Source organism: Indicator indicator, chromosome 1 (assembly GCF_027791375.1).
Source record: "Indicator indicator isolate 239-I01 chromosome 1, UM_Iind_1.1, whole genome shotgun sequence".
Classification (NCBI taxonomy): Eukaryota; Metazoa; Chordata; class Aves; order Piciformes; family Indicatoridae; genus Indicator; species Indicator indicator.
Window position 1 is genome coordinate 85,957,801 of NC_072010.1, and position 21,774 is coordinate 85,979,574.

The 21,774-nt window shown below is 39.2% G+C and overlaps 1 protein-coding gene across 2 annotated transcripts; it reads right to left on the minus strand.

Moving 5' to 3' along the window:
- Positions 1-1,877: 1,877 nt before the first annotated feature.
- Positions 1,878-20,778, minus strand: TFG (trafficking from ER to golgi regulator). 2 transcript variants are annotated; one of them, XM_054383706.1, is made up of 7 exons: positions 20,584-20,778; positions 14,616-14,699; positions 13,497-13,643; positions 11,906-12,073; positions 9,721-9,849; positions 5,192-5,284; positions 1,878-2,580 (listed from the first exon to the last, which is right to left on the minus strand). In XM_054383706.1, the coding sequence occupies exons 1-7, from the start codon at positions 20,765-20,767 to the stop codon at positions 2,198-2,200; spliced, it is 1,188 nt and encodes a 395-aa protein (XP_054239681.1). In that variant the 5' UTR covers positions 20,768-20,778; the 3' UTR covers positions 1,878-2,197. The 2 variants fall into 2 exon arrangements, with proteins under 2 accessions (XP_054239681.1, XP_054239673.1); XM_054383698.1 differs by having other exon boundaries at positions 9,709-9,849.
- Between the last annotated feature and the right edge of the window lie 996 nt (positions 20,779-21,774).

Genomic DNA, 21,774 nt, shown 5'->3' on the forward strand with positions numbered 1-21,774 from the left:
AAGAAACCCTTCAGTTTTGAGTACCCCACAACCAGTGAACTTGAAGTGCTTTCTCCTTACACCTAGTTTATGACCCTGCCAGAACACTGAGGTAGGTCACTACACGTGCAGTATTAGGCAATCTGGTTAGGAGTTTTGTCCATGCTTTTTTTCCATGTTTGTTTTCCTAAGCTTCAGCTCTAGCAGAGTATGTTCAGCCTATTGCTCTGGAGTCCAAGTCACTGCCCCTGAGCTTGGCAGTGCCTGGTTGGTGGGTGTGGTTTCCTCCAAAGTTAAAGCAGATGGGTGCCTATGTACATAGGACCATAGAACTGTTGAGGGTGGAAAAGATCTCTGAGTCTGGAAGAGACTTTTGAGATTAAGTCCAACTGCTTGCCGTAAAATAAATAAAAATTAAACCGACCTCCAGCTGGGCATGAAGGCTTTTCACAAACTGTAGTTTTCAGAGACTGAGACTTACTGGTTCAAAAACCAAATATAAGTACAGTGAGGGGGAACTTGAAAAAAAGAAATGAAACCGGGGCAGGGAAAAATAAGCTACTTATCACACCAGCACCAGGTTTATATTAAAAGGAGAAGATAAAGTGGTTTAAAAGATTGTTCATTGGGGAAATAGTGATAACTGAACTTTACTGCTTTAGTCATTCTGATTAAAACCTCTCCCAAAGCTACTTGTTGTACTGCTTGAACATTTATGAACTAAATAAAGAGATGTAGGTTTTTTTAAAGGTGTTATTCATTACATCACTAATGTATTGAAAAAATACTAATATGAGCAGGAACACCCAGATATATATATATTAGTAGAAATAGTCATTTATAGAAAATGCCTTATAAAGTACATTGCAGGTACACTGTACTCCTAATAAAATATTTTTTAATCAACTGGTTTTCTTAGTGTTTTACATGAAAATAAATGCTTTTTTTGTGGCAAATACTGTTATTTCTGGAAGCAGTATGTTCTGGTGTGTTAGGGCTGAGAGCACAGCCAGGGCTGGATGGTACAGCTGAAACTAAGGTAGGAATATTTTCCCTCCCTTAATTTCTTAGTTCAAGCAGCTTGCCTCATATTTTTTTTTAATTCTTTGTTTGTAGTTTTATGTATTCCTAGAACCCATAAGGATGGAAAATATTAACAGGGAGAATATTTTGCCCTCTGCTGTTATATGGTCTATTGAATTTCTTACAGCTCTTGAACTGCTTTTCCTTGGCTCAAAACTGAGTGACTAGAATTGCACTCCCAATTTTTTTTCTGGGTGGCAAAGAACCTGTGGAAAATTGTTCAAGAGTTCTCTACATTGGACCTAAATTTTCAAGTAATAAACCAGCTCTCCGCTGGCCCTTGTTAAAGTGAAACTGGTAAGGGGCTCTCAGACCATATGTATTGGCTCTTACTCATTTGGTAAAAGGGTCACTTGGAAATAGTAACAGCAGGGAATGCCAGACCATCTACTGCTGCGGAACCTCTGCAAAAGACATCTGTATTCACAGCACTTCTCCATTTACACACCTACACTCTTCTCCTACAACCATGAACACAGCTGATTTTGTTAACCTGGTATCTATCTGTACCCCCCACACTCCCCTCCCCACCCCGAATCATAGAGCTGTTTCAGTTGGAAAAGACCTCCAAGATGGAGTCCAACCACACACCCAACACCACCATGTCCCAAAGTGCCATGGCCACACATTTTTTGAACACCTCCAGGGACTGCTTTCTTGCTCAACAGTACGTCGGTTTCAAAATGAAGATCAGGCATTAAATAGATTCAGGGTTTTTATTAGTTTTCCATGTGAGCATTACAATTTATAATACATCATATCTAGTTTTCCCTCCAGAATGATCTAATTTAGTACACCATGGTATTAGTAAAAAAAAAAAAAAAAAATTCTCATAACTGGGCTAAACTTCCAACTAGCATCTTCAGCTCCTTCCAACCAGACAAGCTCGAATGTCAATCACTTTACAGACACTCAGGTAGTGTTTTCCCAAAACAACCCAGCCCCAAATTAAACTAGGAAGCAGATACCATTTGAAGCAGGACAGATTGGTTTGGTCGCTTGCTCCCTCCCCCCAGCAGAATTTCATTAACAGCTATGGTTTTGCCTCATCACGGTTTTGGAACCTCAATTCAAACTCCTGGAGTCTGTGGGGATGGAATGGCAGGCACGGGAGGCCCGTGCTGGCAGCAGCTCCTTACCGGTAGCCGGGTCCGGGCTGGGTGTAGCCCTGGGGGCCGAAGGGAGGCCGGCTACGGGCATAGGGGTTGGGCCCACTGGGCGGAGGGGTCATGGTGCTGCCGGGCGGCGGGGTGAAGCCCGGCCGCGGCTGGTAGGTGCTGGGCGCTGCCGGAGTACCGCCAGGAGGACCGCTGTAGGGGGCCGGCTGCGAGGGCTGCGTGGTGTAGGGCTGCGGCGGGTAGTTCCCCCCCGCGTACTGCGGTGGCTGCTGCGGCGGCAGCGGTTGCTGCGGCGGCTGCTGGCCGGGAAAAGCAGCAGCCGGGGCCGGGGCAGCTGGCTGGGTGTAGGCTGGGAACTGCTGGGCTTGCTGCGACGGGGTCTGCTGCTGGCTGTAGCCTGCTGGGAAGGCAAAGAGCAAGGCGGGGTGAGAGACAGCAGAGAACCGAACACCTTGGCTGTCTGTTTGCAGTGCCCGACACAAAGCAAGGCGGTACACACAGAAAGGCAAACGCTGCGAGCTCTCACACAAGCACGCTGCCCTGGCTTTGGTGCAGTGCCCTGGCAGCACAGCTACACCAAAAATAGCTACTATTAAACAGTTTTCTCACAGCTGACAAGAAATTAAAAAACGATAAATAGTATTTACCAACATGACACATGAAAAATAAAATGGCAACCTTTTTCCCGAACAAAAATTGAAAATTAAACTTCCATGAAAATATTGTCAGGGTTTAAGAGAAGTCACACCTTTGGTTAAACCATTGGTGTTTGCTGTTCTTTAGAGTTTAATACATAAAAAGAAAGCTCTGCAGAACACTTTAGTAGAAAATGTGTCCCAGGCTTGATTTTTCAGTGTACAACCAGCTTCCAAAAGGAATTTGTCTTAATGGTTAAGTTTAAAATGACACAAAGGCCTTTGATGAAGAAATAGCTACTTTTATCCATCATGAAACACACCTGCAGCTACTTGCAATGAAACCTCTCCAGTGACTGGAATCCTGTCAGCATTAAACACCAGACACACAGATTATTAACAGTGCACAGCCCTAAACAGAAAGGGTAAGGATTGAAGAACGCACTGAGGTAAACTCACCTTGCAATTGGGATCAAAATTTACTCATCAGACAAACCTCTGAAGGGGTCCAGTTTTACTACCATGAGTAAATAGCCACACGGTTGCCTAGCAGATCTGTGTGGCTTTGAAAGGAAACAATACTCATGGGAACAGCAGCAAAACAAACAAATCCTGAGTCAAGATCTTCAAAGGCTGCTGTCACTGGGTTCTCAAGAAAAAGGCTGTTTCTGAAAGATTAGGTTAATCATGAAATAAGTTACGAGAAACAGAAGAGCCCAGATCAGTTTTGGTGGCATTTTAATCTTACTTGAAGATGATGTTGGTTAAGAGAGCAGGACTAACATTGTACTGCAGCTTTCACAGGAACTTCTCCATTAAAATAATGGCTTAGCTGATGGTTGGATACAACTAGAAAGTAGATGGAAACTCATCTTTTTTTCCCCCACTCAGTTTTTAAGCCTACAGAAAGTCAGATAAACCCTTCTACTTCCAACAGGCTTGTTACTTCTCAAATTAGACTTCTCAAATTGGGGGTGAGGCATCTGCAGAGAACAAGATACCATTTAGAGACCCAAATCAACCAGCTCTCACACAGTGCACAGAAACAAGGGCCGAGGCACAAACTTTCAGTTCCAGGTTTTCTAGTGTTCTTATCCAAGATAAACATGGAATTTCTTCATAAGCTTTACGAGTGTTCTCATCTACATCAAAACTGATGCACTCCCACTGTATATATTGCAGACCAAAAGAAAAAGCCATACAGGCTCTATTCTGAGGCACTAAGTGGTACGGGAACCTTTTGCTTACTTTGAGGAAGATTGTTTAAAACAAGGAATGAGAAATGCTTTGTGTCATTTTCTACAAGTATTAAGCAACTTGTGGTTTGTTATGGAACCTGCTGCTGCAGGTTCATCCTTGTACTTTAGCTTGATGATGGTTCCTAGCATATACTATGCGTTATTAGATGTATTAGATGCCAGCTGCTTCCAAAGTAATTCACTGAAAGTTCTGGAGTCAAGTGTATTTTGGGTATAAGCAAAATCCAGCTTTTCATTTTTGACTGCACACAAACCACTAGTGCACTAAAATGTTCTCCTGCTAAAAGTCCACTGGCACCTTTAATTGAGGTATCAATAAAATGAACAATTAAAAACACTTATGACTCAAAAGCCTCTCTGAAATTACAGTATTTATAATAGCTAAGTGACAATTATCACTGATCTTCATACCACTACATTTTTAACACGGAAATCATTCTAGATTCCTGGAAGAGGCCATCTTTATGTAACCTCCAATATTTAAGGAAGCTAAAGTAGGATGTTTTAGTCACTTGCTAAAATCCCAATACTGCAGAAGTTAATCCTGACAACTGAATCACCTCACACACTTCATAAAATCACAGAACTGTAGGGGTTGGAAGTGACCTCTGGCAGGGGGGTTGGACTAGATGATCTCCAAAGCAGGATCACCTAGGGCAGGTCACACAGGAATGCATCCCGATGAGTCTTGAAAGTCTCCAGACAAGGAGACTTCACAAACCCTCTGGGCAGCCTGTTCCAGGACTCTGCCACCCTCACAGCAAAGAAGAAGTTCCTTTTCATGTTGAGGAAAAGTTCCTCCTCATGTTGAGGAGATTGTCTTCAGGTGATTCACTTTGCACACCTTTCTAATAACGCCTTCTGCTGATTAATAATGAAGTCTGATTTTGCTCACAATCAGCCAGGATTGAGATACTGAAACTTCAACTAGGCAGTTGAAACTATAGGAAGCTACAGTGCTCTCTTGTAACAGTTAAATTGTGCCAGTTCCCAGCAGAACCAAGGGCACTTGGGCTCCTCAGCACCCTGACCTGCCCCACACGTTTAGAAACTGAAGCTGAGGGTGGGGCACTGCAGAAGGTAGTTCTAGAGCTAACCCGCATGGCAAGCTGCTTACCTGGGTACTGCACACCATACTGCTGCTGCTGCGGCTGCGCCTGTGGCTGCTGGGCAGGGTAACCAGGCTGGGGGTACTGCTGATACATCTGACCTAGGGATCAAAAACGCATTTGTGGTTGAGGCCTAGTACCCTAGCTGCGGTACACACAGTGAGCAACAGCCCAACAGTTCAAAGTCACAGCGACAAAACTTCTCATGACATCTGAAATTTTCTTAGCACACCATGAAATCTGACCGTGTTCCACCCAATTTCCAACTGAAATGAATTTACAGATTTCAGTTTCTGAACCCATGCTGTTCTGAACACTAGCTCAGAGAATCATCATAGATTTATAGAATGGGCTGGAAGGAACTTTAAAGATCATCTAATTCCAACCCCCACCCATGGGCAGAGACACCTCCCACTAGACCAGGTTGCTCAAGGCCCTGTCCAACCTGGCCTTGAACACCTCCAGGGAGGGGACATCTACAACCTCCCTGCACAACCTGTTCCAGTGTCTCACCACCCTTCCTGTAAAGAATTTCTCTCTAATATCCACCCTAAATGATGTTTATCTATCTCCAACAGAATGAATAGTTCAATGTGATACATGAGGCTTAGCTAGATCTCATTTCAGAAGACACCAGAATCCATGCACCTTAATTAGTGCTACTCTGGTGGGTAACAGAGCCAGAATCTTTAAACTGCTCCAGAACAAGTACTTCAGTAGTTAAACATGTCCTCAGATTGCCTGTTTATATTGGGGTTTAAAGACAGTTTCTATACTCAAGTGTTCTAAGAAGAGTTGTCCATTAGTTATTCTGACCACATTTTCCAGAGAAGTCATCCATCTCTTAGTATCTGAGTTTTGCTGTAAGCCAAGTTTTCTTCAGAGACCCAGGAGTATGCACGCTTAAGCAAAAATAAAAATCACACATTCTTAAAATCTTGAGTATTTCAATTCAGTGCTGATTTTGTCTTAAATTCACTGTTTCCGATTCCTTGTCAAAAAGAGGCAGAGTATTTGTTTAGACTTAAGCTATGGGCCCTGTTTAGGCTTTAGGCTTCTGCTGTTTCTCAATTTAGAAACAGGAACAGTCAAAGAACAAACCCAGTTATCTGCCAAAACTAAAACTGGGCTGAACTGGAGCAGGCATAGAAACTTTACTGTTATAAAGTGTTTAGTGTGCTATTATTCATTCGGCAAATATCAGCAGCCTCTGTAAATATACCCTAAGTTTTATCTTCTGAACTGCACCAAGACAAAAGCAAATCAGCTCTGCTCCCCAGAGACCCCTGCTTTAAAACAACTTTTTATTTCTGCTTTTCTCTGCAATATTTGCAGCTGAAAGCAATGGTATTTAACATTCACACTAAGCTGTTCCAAATACTTTAAAATGGCGTGGTTGTTCAAAATATTATTTGGCATGCAGTTATTGTAGGCTTTAAAGAGCACTGGACACAAGGTTTGAAGAAGATTTAAGCCCATTAGCTTGATAATTAAGAATTAGAAACTCAGAATGCATGTTTTCTGTTTCTTAAACTCAGTTGTTAGAGGAAAGTTCTGGGAGAACAACCAGGATGCTGCTTGTCTCAGGATAATTACCTTCAGGCTAACAAAAAGACCACACTGGCACCTGCTGGACACCACAGGCAAAAGGAAATGAAAGAAAAGCCACAGCATTTTTTTCCAAAGCTTTGAGGCAGTTTGCTGTCCTCACTAGGGTTGAAGTGCTAGAGGGGAGCACTGGTGGTGTTCTAGTGCTGTTCAAGTAAACTTACTTATTTTATAGCCATGAATATAGTCAGGGATCCTGTGGGTCCCCAAACATGCTGATTTTTCCCTCTCCTTGGCTTTTAACTCTGAAAACAAGATGAGCTACAGCATCATGGTCTGGTTTTGTACTTAGCAGTGCTTATTGCAGTCAAGGATTTGCCAGCATTTACCGTTGTTCCTGTGCACTGAAACAGCCATTTTAGCCTGATTCAGAAAAAAAGACCAAATAGGTATATTCACAGAACATTCTTCTCCCCAGAAGACCATGTAGTGCCTACACGAATAAACTTCTACATCTCTTTCAGAAAAGACTAAAACGGTGTTCACATATGTACATAATTGATTCTCAAGTGTGTTCAGCAACTGGATTTAGTGGTGCCAAAGAGACTGTACCAAATTTCTTTGTTCCATTGATTTAATTCAAACTAGTGAATGCTTAAAACTAAGGGAGACAAAAGCCATTATGTGTCAGCATAGAGGTGAGGTGAGTCAATATTCACAATCAACAACTAATAACAAATTATAATCATCATAACACCATTTATTGTCAAAGCATGCCATTAAAAAATAATCCATGCCATACCAGAATGACTGACACATGACTGGCATCACTGTTTTACTTACATGCTCAAAATACAGGGAAAATTAGGAGGAAGCACAGTGTGAGGGATTTTGATATTTTAAGAAGTAAACTAGTTTTAAAATCAGTTTGTAACAAGAACACACTCTGCACCAGCACTGCCATTTGTGCGAGCCAATCTTGTTGAAAACCCACGTATTGAATTGCATCCAAAGTTCTGGCTGGACCATGGCCCTTGCACTCACTCTCATCTCAGCTGTGGGACAGTAACACTGAGCAGCACAGGTCCCCAGCTTACCACTAGACTGAGGTGCTATCAAACAGTGAACTATGTAAAGCTACTCCAGCTTTCAAAGGAAAGTCTTAGATAAAATCATCTCAGTTTATGAAAAACTCATTACTATATGCATGCAATGCACAGCATAAGCCTCCCCACTATTGCCTTCTTATGAGCAAAAGGCACTATGGACTTCTGATCTCTTCCCAAGAACTAAACCATCCTATTTTATCCACAGAGTGAAGAAAACATAATCAACACCTAACATATTTCATTGGCAATAATAAAAACTCCATAAACTACACACCAAAGCCTTCACAGTTAGCACTGTTGTACTTTGCCATTAAAAAAAACCAAAAAGGACTCTGGCACAATTCAATGTTCAAAAAATAAAAGCAATACACTTATCACAAGTTTAGAAACATCCTTACATCTGCTCTGATCCATGAGCCTAGACAACTGCTTTCCCAAGTATGACTTCTGCTGGAACAAATTATTTTTCTCTTCCCTGATGTTAGCAGCCAACTCAGGATTCCAACCTACTGCTACTAGTGCTTTTAAGTGTTGCACTTTTTTTTCATTTCTAGTTTAACCTCAACACTTAAAACTCTATACCTTAATGTGTTAAAAGCTTAAATTCATAAAATCCAAATTCAGTAGCTGAGAGTGTATCTTTTAAGTTTCCTGGCTGCAGACAGAAGAACCTGAAGCACTTTTTTCCAAAAGTAACTTCCACATGCAAACACCAAAGTTACATCTTCAAGCTACAAAGATATCTCCTCCTGTTTTCTTTTTTAATCATATGACTAATTCTTAGGGGGGGGGGGGGGAAAAAATCCCAAGCTGAAATCAGCAAAACAAGGATTTTATAATTATAGCTCTACTGCAACCAGCAGCATTTGTACCTGGTTAAATACTGTACCAGCTAGAAGTTGCTCAAATACTCTGCTTGGTCAAGATGTAACTTACACCATCCAGGCAAGACATTCAAAGTGACTGTGGATACTGTGATCCTCAAATGATACCCTCAGTAATGCCTCTCATCTATCTCAGCATTAGGTCAGTACAGAAAGCAGCAGAGGGTTGTTACTTGTTTCTAAGCTAACACAGAAACAACTTTATATTGTACACTGTACAGAGGTAGAAATACCAAAGCAAGTAATTCCACAGACAGTTTCATCCAGAACTATGCAGGTCTGAAGGCTCAGTGCTCTTAGAAAAGATCAATAGAAAAATGATACCCAAATGTAGCAAATCTCTGAACAGATTTATTTCTAGAAGTCAAGTAACATGTAAAAGGACACAGTAAAAAGGAGTCTGAATATCAGAGTTAAGAACTCAAGTTTTAAAGGAGAGCAAACTGAGGCTTTCAAGGCTTACACAGGAAAGCTATAATGGAAGATAGCTACAAGGTTTAACATGACTAGCACACAGACATCAAAAAATAAAGAAGCAATGAAATAATAATAATGTTTTCTTAGATAAAAAATAATGTTTTGTTAGATAGAAATTATGAATAAGTAACATTTTTAATTCACAGTAGACAAGCCAACAAAACCATAAGCTGAGTGAAAGCTTGACACAACACATAGGGTATGAGACCAGCTAAAATCTTTTGACAGCTTTGACGTGCAGGGTAAAAAGTCAGAAGGGACGCAAGCAGAAAAACAGTGCAGTGAAAACCCTCCTGTCACACCACCTACCCTTTGCAGTAAAGCTACTGCTCCACCTGCTGTTTTTAGATTGAACAGCATGCAAAGAAAAAAAAAAAAAAACTTTTCTGCCTGGTGGAGAAAATGCATTTGTAATTTGGTATGGACTCCAGGCTAAATTGGAAGTCATAGCTACTGCTCACTCAGACACCATCATTCACATCTTCTCTAGTAGAACATGCTGCTTACCTTCCACCTGACCAGTCTGTGGCTGTGTGCCGGGATATGGTTGCTGCTGTGCCTGAACACCAGGGGGGTGGGCTGCAGAAGAGGAGGAAGCAATGCTGTCTGGTGTTCCTGATCGCTCTTCTGCAGGAGCACTGGGTGGTCCTGGAGGCACAAGAACAAAATATAGTATGTGAACAGAAAGTATGAATCTAAAAAAAAAATTTAAAAAAAAAAAAGTATCTCACAAGACCATTCCCTTACAGAGCTTTTAACATTAGTTTTCCATTTTTATGTAGATTTACATCCAAAATTGTCACAACCAAGCTAAAACGAAGTTTATTTGCATATCTCAGTTCTCCTTTGAAAATATTTGGGGAGGGAATTTTCCACCTATCTCCAGGTCATTCAAATTTCATCTTTCCAAGGAACATTGCCCATTTGTATGAAACTGTTCAAATGTGCTTGTGATTTGTTGTGGCCCTCACTGGTCCAGGGAACAAAGCGTTTTACCAGTAGTCATGTGGCAGAAGGTGAAATAAAGCCCCCAAAGAAGGTGTTCAAGTCACACTCCTGGACAGGATGCAACAAGGCTTCACTCCAAAAGCAACTGTCTGTTTTGGTAACTCTGAAAAATACTCCAGCTAGCACCCAAGGCTGTAGGGATTTCTCTAGACTGGATGGGAAGTTCTGAAATATGCATGTGAAGAGGTATATTAAATAACTAAATGCAAAATACTTTGTTAGAAACAAGAGAGGTTAAACATGGATCTTCCCAGATATTAGCTATATGAATACTAATTATGAAACACTGCTTTCAAATACAGACTTAAAGTTAACAACCAGTATTAGAATTGCTGCAAATTCACTTTCAATTCTAAGAATTATATATACACAATATAAATATGCATCCTTAACTGTGGTTTCATGTTACCCTCATTAGGGGGAGAATGAATCTAACTTGCCTACTTCTGGTTTTGCCTTTATAGACATAACCGTAGGATTATACCTTTAGACATGGGATTTCTTCTGCTTAAATGGTCCTCTGTGAAGTTCTCTGTACAATCAAAGCATGGTCAAGTCAGTTTCCTTTATTAGAATTATGAAGACAAACATTGAAGCATAGAATTGTTTTGGTTGGAAAACACCTTTCTGATCATCGAGTCCAACCATCAACTTAAGACTACCATGGCCATTAAACCATGACCCAAAGTACACTACGATCAAAGCATTATCTGACACCGATGCTTTGTACCCAGAAGACAAAACTGCCTCAAAAAAGTAGCTGTAACTTTTCTCTAGTTGTACCTCACACTATCACTTCATTGTTCAGAGCAGCTCATTGCAAGTTTTCAAGTACCATCAAAACTTTACCGAGTCTGTGAAACAACCATGTATGATAAGACAAATTGCGCTGTAGAAACAAGCTCCAGTTGCTATCATCACTACGTCACACATCGTATAAAGCGTACTTGCTCTGAAGTCCCAAGTAGACAGCAGATTCTGTTAGGTATCGGCAGCTTTATTTTCAAGATTCAATGCCACATTACACCTCACCAAACCCAGGCAGATTCTGTGCAAAATCAGTTTTCTATATTATGCATCAAACTCCTTACTACAGTCTACACTGCTTGTCTAACTTCAGCAATCCTTTCTTAACTCGATTGCATTCAGCTTAGTATAATAATTTTTATATGTTTAGCATTCTACCAGGTAGGGCCAAGAGTCCTGCAACTCTTCAACAATAAATCTAATTCAGACAAGTGTGTCATTCCTTTGTTCACAGTAAAAAAGCTGACACTATTTATTCATTAAATGAAACAGAAAGCAGGGTTGCACGAAACATTTGACTGATCCACACACCAGATGCACAAGTCAAGAACATGAACTGCAAGATCAAACCCTAAGGCAGAACAACGGATAGAGGTTTTGTATCATGGGTAGATATTAATTAAGTTTTTCTACACAGTAGCCTTAAATAATTCAAATTAGAATTTCTAAGCCACTTTCTACTCCAAGCTAAAACACAATGTTGAAACCAACAGCAACATTTTCTATGCAAACAGTTACACCTCAAGACAAGTTCTAGAATTATGAAAAGAAATAGTCAATACAGAACACAGCTTAGCATTGCCAAAATAAAAATGCATTGCTGCAAATAAAGATTCGAGTCATGATTAAAAACAAGTTTTGCTTTCCTCTCATTAAGGTGTATTCTTACCTGACACCTGATCATCTGTCAAGCCAAATGCTGACATGACATTCTTGCTGATTTCATCCTGGTTCTTTAGTGGATCGAATGCAAACATGCTTGCTTCCATAGCTTGAGTGGATGGCTTGACATTAGAGTCAGCAGCAGCAGGCTTTTCTTCTCTACCGTCTACAGCATCTACAAAATAAAACGTCCAATTACTCATACTTGAGAGCTGAAAGATCAATACACATTATATAGATATATTATACTACAGTAACTTTAAAATTGTGGGGGGGTTTAAATGTTTTAACTGTTAAAATGACTATGTTAGGATAACAGTGATGAATCTGCGATGTCAGCTTAAGTTTCATTGCACAATTACTTAAAAGATACTGCACAGGATCAGTATCATATACCATTTTGTCTTAAATTCAAAGCTACAAGGCTTTTGTTTCAAACAAATGGTTCTGATATGAGAACTACAAATTTAGAGAACTTAAAATTAAGAAAACTATAGGATAGGTTCCAATTTATTATGGGCTTTTCACCAACTATCCCATCTCTCCAAGTTTCTCTGACTCACTCAGAGACTCCTTACTCAGTAGAGCTATACGGTCTCTTAAAAACAAACAAGTGCAGGTGGGGTTTACGCTGGCTACTTTTGTGTGCACTCTTAAGATCATCACCCTGACCTCCTTCCAGATGGCTTATATCCAGAATCATGGTATTCCAATGAAATTAGTAATTACTTACATTGTACAAACAGAGGCTGGGATTTTTTTGAAAAGCAATACAACTTTGAAGTGTAAAATACAAAAGCTACATTTCCTGAGGTAATTAAAAAAAAAAAAAAAAAAGGGAAAAGAAGAAAAAAAAATGATGGAGTTCTTGGCTGGCCTTTCAATTCCAAATACTGCACTCTATGACTTTATGTCATTATTTTGTGTCCATCTTAACCAAAATTTGTAGTTAAGCACACAGAGGTATACTTTTTATAGTACAACAGCCCTAAGATAGAAGATTGGTGCCTCAAAACTGGAGAAATAAGACTTTCTTCCTCATTTTGACCTCTTCCAATGATCTGCTCGCACCTCCACCTGCACCCTCGTGCTGCTTACCCCAAAACAGCTCTGATGCTGGTCTGAGCTCAAATTGTGTAGATCCAATTTCCTAACCATGCAAAAAAAGTGGATATAATTTTTGCTGAATTTGTTTTTCACTGATTTAGTGAATCAAACTTGCTTAGCAATGTAACACAATAAGCACGAGATCTAGCAGCATGAGTGCCCCACAGGGAGCAAGAACTCTTTAGCAACAACAAACTATCAGTTCATCTCAAAGCCTTCCCAAAACGTTGTGACTCACAGGTGTTAAGAGACTTTTCATACATTGCAACAGAAACTCACACTGAAGTTTTATTCCTAACTTAGTGCTTTAGTCCAGATAATTTGATTTAACATCCTCCCTCCGAAATGACTGCGGCACTAAAAATTAAGTTATGAACTGTCAAGCAACAATTAAGGATGATCACAACCAGTATGCAAGCTTCAATTTTCCACTTTGTTCAATAGCACACAACTCTGCACATGACAAAAAACCTCTTTGCCAGACTGCCTACCGCTGTCAGGTAGATTAGTGGAAAGTCCTGGTTCAGCTGGTGGTTCTAAGCAGTCCAGTAAACGATTGACTTTATTGCGAAGTTCTATCAGCTCTCGACGCAGGTATTTCACCTGATTAGATTCTAGAGGCCTTGGTTGTCCATTCACTGCAAAATAGAAATTAGATAAATTTAAGACATTTTGACATCCTGTTTAAAATTGGGAGAAAAAAACCAAAACTTTCTCTTGTTTTTAGCATCCTCTGTAGAGTATCAAGTGACAAACTTTAGACAACACAGACGGAACTCCTTCTAGAGCTTACCATGTCTTTAACAATCTCAGTTCAGCACAATCCACATTGTGAGAACTGCACAGCCAAGTCTGCCGTAAGTTTCTGCATTGTTTACCCTCTTCCATGAATATACCCTGAACAAATACATCATAGAATCACAGAACTGTTTTAGTTAGAAAAGACCTTAAAGATCATTAAATCCAATTGTCAGTCTAACACCACTATGGCCATTAAACCATGTGCCAAAATGCCGTGTCCATGTGTTTCTGGAATACCTCCAGAGATGGTGATTCCACCATCTCCCTGAGCAGCCTGTTCCAATGCCTAACCACACTTTCAATAAAGACTTTTTTCCTACTATCCTAATCTAAGCCTCCCCAGCACAATTTCAGGCCATTTACCCTCATTCTATCACCTGACACTATGGAGAAGAGACAGAACCCCATGTCACTCCAACCTCCTTGTAGGGAGTTGTAGAGAGCAATGAGATCCCCCCCTTAGCTGCACAAATAGTAGAGTGGAAGATAAGATAGAAAATATCATTAAGAGAAAAAAAAAACAAAACAAAACAGAACATTGACCACAGTTATATGCATGCCAAATACTTTCAGCAATCTTATAAAAACAGTTTGTTTCCTTAGGTTCAGATGACACACACACATCCAAAAAAAAAAAAAAAAAAAACACGACAGATCATTCTATTAATCATCAATATTTGTATTAATATTTTTAACTTACTGATTTCATTCCTCTGAGGTGACAAACTGAAAGCTTTTAGTACTTTCCAGTGAAACCCACTGCCTGAATTTTAATAAACACTGTTAAGAAGACAATCTTCTGTACTTACCAAACAATGTTAGCTTTAGTATCCTACTGCATTGAATTGCAAAGGAAAGATCTGAGCTATCAAAAATTGTTATAAGATCTCCATCTGAAAAGAATAGGACAAAGTTATATTAGAAGCAAAGCCTGTTAACTACTGAACTTCATGCTAGGGATGAAATGTAACTTCATTACTCAAAAATAACTTTCCCTCTTTGATTCTCAAGTTACTAAGAAAAAAAGTTTATTATTTTACTGTGAGAGTGGGTGTGCAGGGAAATTATGCACAGAAGACAGGCAGACTGGCTCCAAAAGGAAGCCTTCTTAAGCTCTCTGAAAGTTCCATATAGCTTGTCACTCTTTGATGTTTACAAACAGGATGAAACTTCAAAGTCCAATACCAGAAGGAACGACGATGCCAGTTAAAGTTATATGCCTATTCCAAGTGTCTCCAAATCTGGGCTGTTCCTGAGCAGAGGCTCCTGGCAGATGACACAAGGCAATCCTAATTCCATTTAAAAAAGCCAACCACCCCCCTCACTCCCCCCAAAAAAGCCAACTAACCCATCCCCCCTCCCCCAAAAACAAGCCAACCAAACCACCACAACCACACACTGACAAGGGACAATTTCAATGACTAGAACACTTTCTGAGGTTATACTCTGAACACTGAGGTGAAATACTGACTTTCAACAAGAGAATACTAAAGTTTCTGTGTAAAAGTGAATAGCAAAAATAGGTACCAGCCCTTAACACACAGATCGGAATGAAGACATGAAAATGTCAGTATTCAGAAGAAAACTTTTCTCACAAACCAAGAATTAGACATGAAATCTCAACTCTTTGCCATGATTTTATGTGTCAGAGTTCAGAAGAACTCCCACCCCAGTGCATCCTAATGAATCTGTATATTGTCATCAGTGACAGTCAAGCTTAAGAAGTGTGGATTGGATGACTGGACAGTGAGATGGATTGACAACTGGCTGAAGGACAGAGCTTAAAGTGTTGTAGTCAGTGGAGCAGAGCCTAGTTGGAGGCCTGTGGCTACTTAGGTTCCTAGTGATCAGAACTGGGTTCTCTTCCCCCTCTACTCTGCCCTGGTGAAGCCTCATCTGGAGTACTGTATGCAGTTCTGGGCTCCCCAGTTCAAGGACAAGAAACTACTGGAGAGAGCCCAGTGGAGAGCCACCAAGATGATGAGGAGACTGGAACATCCACCTTACAAGGACAGCCTGAGAGACATGGGGCTATTTAGCCTAGAGAAGACTGAGGGGATCTCATTAATGCTTATAAATATCCAAAGAGAGAATATCAGGAGGATAGAGCCAGAGAGTGACAGGACAAAGGACAATGGACACCAACTGGAACGACACGTAAATTTCCCTTTAAGGGTGTGCTCTGGCACTGGAACAGGGTGCCCAGAAAGCCTGACAAGTCTCTGTCTCTGGAGGCATTCAAAACCTGCCTCTATGTGTCCATGGGTGATTTACTCCAGGTGATCCTGCTGTAGCAGGAGGATTAGACTTGTCTTCGGAGGTCCCTTTCAACCCCTACCATTGTGTGATTCTGCGACTATGGGTAACAACTCTGCAATGAAAGATTTCCTTAGTGTAGTGCCATTAATAACACCTAGTAATGCTTGTCAGACTTCAACGAAGTTGATTAAAAACAACAACAACAAAAAATCTTACAAATGCTAACAAAACAATGACATACAAAATAATGGTCAAGTTTTCCAAAAGAAAGCATATTTTTTGTACCCTATGAACTGTTTGCACTTTCACAATCTCAACAAACACTGGTTGAGAGCAGTGTCAGTAATGGATTCACTGAGTGGAGGCTGGGAAGAACCTCCAAGAACGGAGGTGCCAAAACCCCACTAAGCAACTTGCTCCAGTAACACACTGCCGTCCTGGCCAAAACTCATGGTAGACCTCTCAAACTGCAGCTTGACTGCTGTCATCTGGTGCTACTGATAAGAATTTGGATTCAATGGTCTGCAACTCCCACTCAGCTTGAGTGGGCTGGAGGCCTTCAGCGTGCTATTCAGCACAGGAAAAAATCCCAGCTCCTCAATCCTTGCTCTCTGTACAAGGGCCCTAGGCCCCTCTCTATCCTCACTGCATCTTGTGGGACCCTCTCTGGCTTCTCCAAGCCTTTTTAGCCTAGAGTGTAAGTGATTCCTGGTTGGGTCTCATCAGTGCCAAGAAGCGGAGGGCAATAGTATCCCTGCTTGTCATTTTGATTTGTAATAGGTCTTACACAACCAGACTTTGAAAGTTAAACAGTTATTTCTCACTGGCACTAAAGTGAGGGCAGGGGGTGGCTCTCTGCAACTCACTTTATCCAGCTTTTTCACTATACTTTCTTAAATGCTGATACCAAAATCCACTGGTATTAATACAAAGCCTTCCTATTCCATATTCTTCTGATAAAACAGTCACTTCTCTTGCCAAGACATGACACTGACAGATCATCTTATAATGCTTTTCAGCCATACAAGTCCAATACTCAGATCCTCTGCCTGAACAAAGGGTGCAAATTCTAAACAGTTTATCCTGCACAGTCAAATGAAAATGCGTATTAATACACACGGTTTACATGAATATATGTCACCCAAGAGAATCCAGATCAGCCCATCTTATTCTCCCTCTCAGATAGTTTAACATTTATGTTGAAGGCACGAAGAATAATGATTAAAGTTTCTATTTTAAATTGCTAGCAGACAAAAAAGGTGGAAGACTATCAAGTACAGAATCTTATTAAATGCATAAAGTCAGCACTATGATTCTTTCTGACAGCCATCAAGCTATTACCCAAGTAGAGGATTCATATGGTATATGTATAGACCAGAACATATAAAAATCTGACAATTTAAGTATTACAGATTTATCAAAAAAGCTTTTCATTTTAAGGAAGGTCAGTGGAGCTTAATTCCTGTAAGCATGATGCAGAAAGGAATATATATTAATTATTATCTATTTCAAAGCAAAACAGACTTTATCTACTAATCTTATTTCAAGAACTTACCTTTCTCATTTTCACAAGGTACATAGCTTTCACTCTTTACTATTTCCTCATATACCTTAAACATTCCTCACTACACCAATTACGATTTTATTTTCAGCATAAGCTACTGACTCCCTTAACTTACCAAGGAACTGGAAAGTATTTTAGCATTGATTCTGCATTATCATGATGCATTCCAATTTTAATGACTTGAGAAATTAGAAATGTTTCAGGCATTAGAAATCTGTCTCATTATCTTTGGCCCTGCCAGCTATGATGCTTCCTCATTTGCTAGCTTTATCTACTCATATTTATTAAAAAACACAAATAAACAAAAAACCTACACACACACACACACACACAAACAAAACAAAAAAACCAAACACTATCAAAAAAATGTAGCTTTTCTTCGCTTTGGTAAATTTACCAAAGGTAAAGACAAGCACACCACCTTGATTACAAGCAGTGTAACTTAAATAACTCATTACTGGCTGTGACACAAAGACACCAACTTCTACTGCAAGTTAATGAAAAAGAAGGAAAAGGCCAACCTCGCCCTAGGCACTCTAGTTTCAAAATCAAGCCTAATTTAAGACATAAAAATAAATAATAAAAAACCCAAAACATTTAAATGGCTGGCTCCATAAGGATTTTCACATGTATAAGCGAAAAACATAGCTGAAATTCTGTTTTGATTGATATAAATTCACCGCTGGCAGTGCTCACTGGTTTGCTTGTGCTTTGGGGGTTCTTTTGTTTTGTGTTGGTTTGGCTTTTTGGGGTTTGTTTGTTTGTTTGTTTTTCAGACATTAAGTTTTAATACATATTCAAGAACCTTAAGCAAGACATGAAAATTATTTCACACCCAGCAATTTCCTGAGTTCAGGAGTTTGCAAGATGCCCAGCTTGAATACAAATCTTAATTCCACAAGAAAGTAATCAAACTGAAACTTCTTTTCAGTAATTAATAAAAGCATCATATAACCGAAATATAACTTGGGAATGTGCTTCTGACTATCTTAGTCCACAAATCCAAAGACAAAAGGGCTGGGATTTCAGGTTTCCTACCCTCTCCAATTGGGGCTAAAAAAAAAACCAACAAAAAAACCAACAAAACAAAACAACCACCACAAAACAAAAAAACCCACCAGAAAAAAAAACACACCACCAAAACAACCTCACCAAAAAAAATTATTTGGACTCAAGGATTAGGACAGAATCATGATTTTTTATTTTTTTTTTTAATTTAAGTAGAAAATCCCTGGCCTGAAGGTCACTAGCTTCCTGTGTCACAAGAAACAAAGCCAGGAGTAATGAAGCATTCTTCTGAACACTCTGTGCACACATGAATTCTGAGGAGACCCAGATCAGCAGAAATCCTCATATAGACGAGGTTCATCCATATGTGGAGGGATAAATAACAAAATGGAAATATCTAGAATGTCTATATTCCAATGCTTCCTATTATTGAAACAGACTTAAAAAATAAGATAACTTACTCGAAACAAAGTCAAGAACACCATGATCATCACATGACAAACTGAAGCCTAGTTCTGTTAACTTTCTCTTTAACCACTTGCAACTTCTCCTGATATTAACAAACTTTAGACTTTCTTAGTAGTGATGATCACCTAGGATATCTTATGCTGAAATTTCACATCACAGTGGAGCATTAGTACATTGTAAGATAAAGCAAGCCATAATTAAAAGTAGGAGTGTGAAAGACAACCAAAGAACAAAACCATAATGACCATCTCCATCATACACCATTGTCTTCAAAAAGACTGAAGCATACAAAAAAACAGAGAACTACACTTAAAGAACAGATGAGAATGACAAAAAGGGTATAGAAGCTTTAACCTTATGAAAAAGCATCCAATTTCCTTTCACCTTTCTCATTTCAAAGAAACTGATTATGTGGTAAAAGGAAAAACAAAGCCATCACAAATCCAGTGATCTCTCTCCCACTAGCAATCGAGGTCCAAAACGTTAGCCCTTTATTGCATATTAATTTTGATGAGCAGTGTCGCTCTTAATGAACATGAAAAAATGAAGTCTCAGGGCCATCCAAAGTGAAACTTTATCACTTAGCTATATGAACAGAATTTATTTGACATTTTAGGTACCACAGACAGCTAAAGTGCAATAAAGAAAAATATACCTTGAATGCTTCAGCTCTTTTGCTGTACTATCACACAATCTTTAAAAGATGGGATTTTAGCACTTCATTCTGAGTTTCATTTCACAAGTACTACCCCTCTGTCCCAAATTAAGTAACTTATCCATGCCCCACACTAACATTTAAAGAGGAAACTCTTCCAACCACAACTCAGTCTGTGCTTCTCATACAGGTCCCTTTTCATTCTGTGGAAGCCCTTACTTAAAGTTGTGGATTTTTAGCACTAATGATCAAGCTTTTCTCTGACACCACCAATGTCCAACAGATTCAAAGAGTCACACATGGGAAAGATTACTTTGAACAAATATTTCCGGTCAAATTAAATGTATATTCTCATCTTTACTAATGGAGTGAAACATAATAAAGAATTACTACTAGATAAATCAAGTTTTCAAAGTCTTGTAAGAGTTTGTGTTGTCATACATGTTCATTCATTCCTTGCCTTTGAACCCACTTTATTACTGAAAATACATAAAAAACAGTTAACAAAAGCGAAAAGAAGAGAAACCTGATACAGTGTCAGCTTCTTGAAACAGCAAGTAAAAGAACTTCCAGATAGCTGGAATTTCAGAAAACTGAAGGAAATACTAAGACAGGAAAACCACAAGAGATACAGCTTCTATTGTATGATTCAAAGAATTTCACAAAAAAACCCAAAACAAACAAACAAAAAAAAACCCACACGCCCTTGCCAGTGAATATGGACAGTTTTGACACAGTGATTTTTCAGATTTTCTGTCCTTAGGTAAATCATATCACAACAACTGTACTACTTTAAACCTCAATGACAGTACTTAAACCTTACCTTCATCTTTGTATTTTATTGTGACTTCATCATTGCTCAGAAGTTTTCCTCTAAAAACTCTCTGCATCATAAGTACCAATTCATCATAGGTGATATCTTCATTATGAATAGGAATTCTCCTAATATCTTCCCCAAGCTGAGCTTTGATGATCAACTTCCCACTTAAGTCTAGCTGCCCGTTCATGGTGGATTCCTTATCAGCTGCAGACCTGTTAACAACAAAACAGTAAAAACATTTTAGAAAATTAAATTGCTAGTTCTTGTAATGTATCTGATGACAGTTCTGAAGCTTTCCATCTTGGGAAAGCATTACTTTCAGGAAGCTCTCCAGAGAAACTCTTGGACACATTCTTTAATGCACGAATTTCTCAAACAACAAGGAGCACAACATAGACAAAGATTTCTGCAAGATCTTCAAGTTGATAGTTACCACTGTTTCCAGAGCTCAAACTTTAAACATTTTTTTGTACAACGAAACAGATTCTAAGTATTTGCAACATTTAGAAATTTCAAACTTGGGTGGAGTTTTTTTTAAGATAACAGCTGTACCATGGGAAATACTAATTAAAAAAGCTATAAAAGGAACTAATATTCCCTAGGATTTGCTTTTGAGATACACATACTTCTCTCAGGGAATGTGAAATTGCAGCAAAAAGCTGTTACTTTACAATATTGTATTGATTATATCATAATCTTATTAGATTATTTTTACATTCTTCATAACCATCAAAGAACCTGTTTTTTTTTTTCCAGTAAAGAAAAAACTGGCATAGTAAAATATCTTATTTCAAAGATTATAAGTGCTAAGCTGGTTTTACTAAAGGGGATCAAGTTGGGGGCATTATTTCATGAACAAATAAATGAAGAGCAAAATATTGCTTTCATTATATGCATGATCAGAACGCAGAGGTTTCCCCTCCAGCAAGGAAAATACAGATTTTTTTTTTATCATTATTGAAATTTTGATTGAGATGTTTTAACCAAGATGTTAGATTTTTAAAAGCTGCTCAGAAGACCACACATTAGGCTGAGATCCATATACTTACTATGAAGGATACATGGTCACAATATTGGATTATTCTTGGTGCTTTAAGAGGTGGACAACTTCCAACTTAAAAGGAAGTGCAAGACAGCCATCTTGTGCCCAAGCAGCACGAAGCATGTACCTCAGAGTTGTATCTTTTAACACTT

Excerpts from the sequence above, each read along its gene's own strand:
- TFG (XM_054383698.1), bottom strand. The coding sequence starts at position 20,767 with ATGAACGGGCAGCTAGACTTAAGTGGGAAGTTGATCATCAAAGCTCAG. Across the intron at positions 5,285-9,708 it reads ACAGACTGGTCAGGTGGAAG|GTCAGATGTATCAGCAGTAC; the intron begins GTAAGCAGCATG and ends TTTGATCCCTAG. Across the intron at positions 2,581-5,191 it reads GTATGGTGTGCAGTACCCAG|CAGGCTACAGCCAGCAGCAG; the intron begins GTAAGCAGCTTG and ends TTGCCTTCCCAG.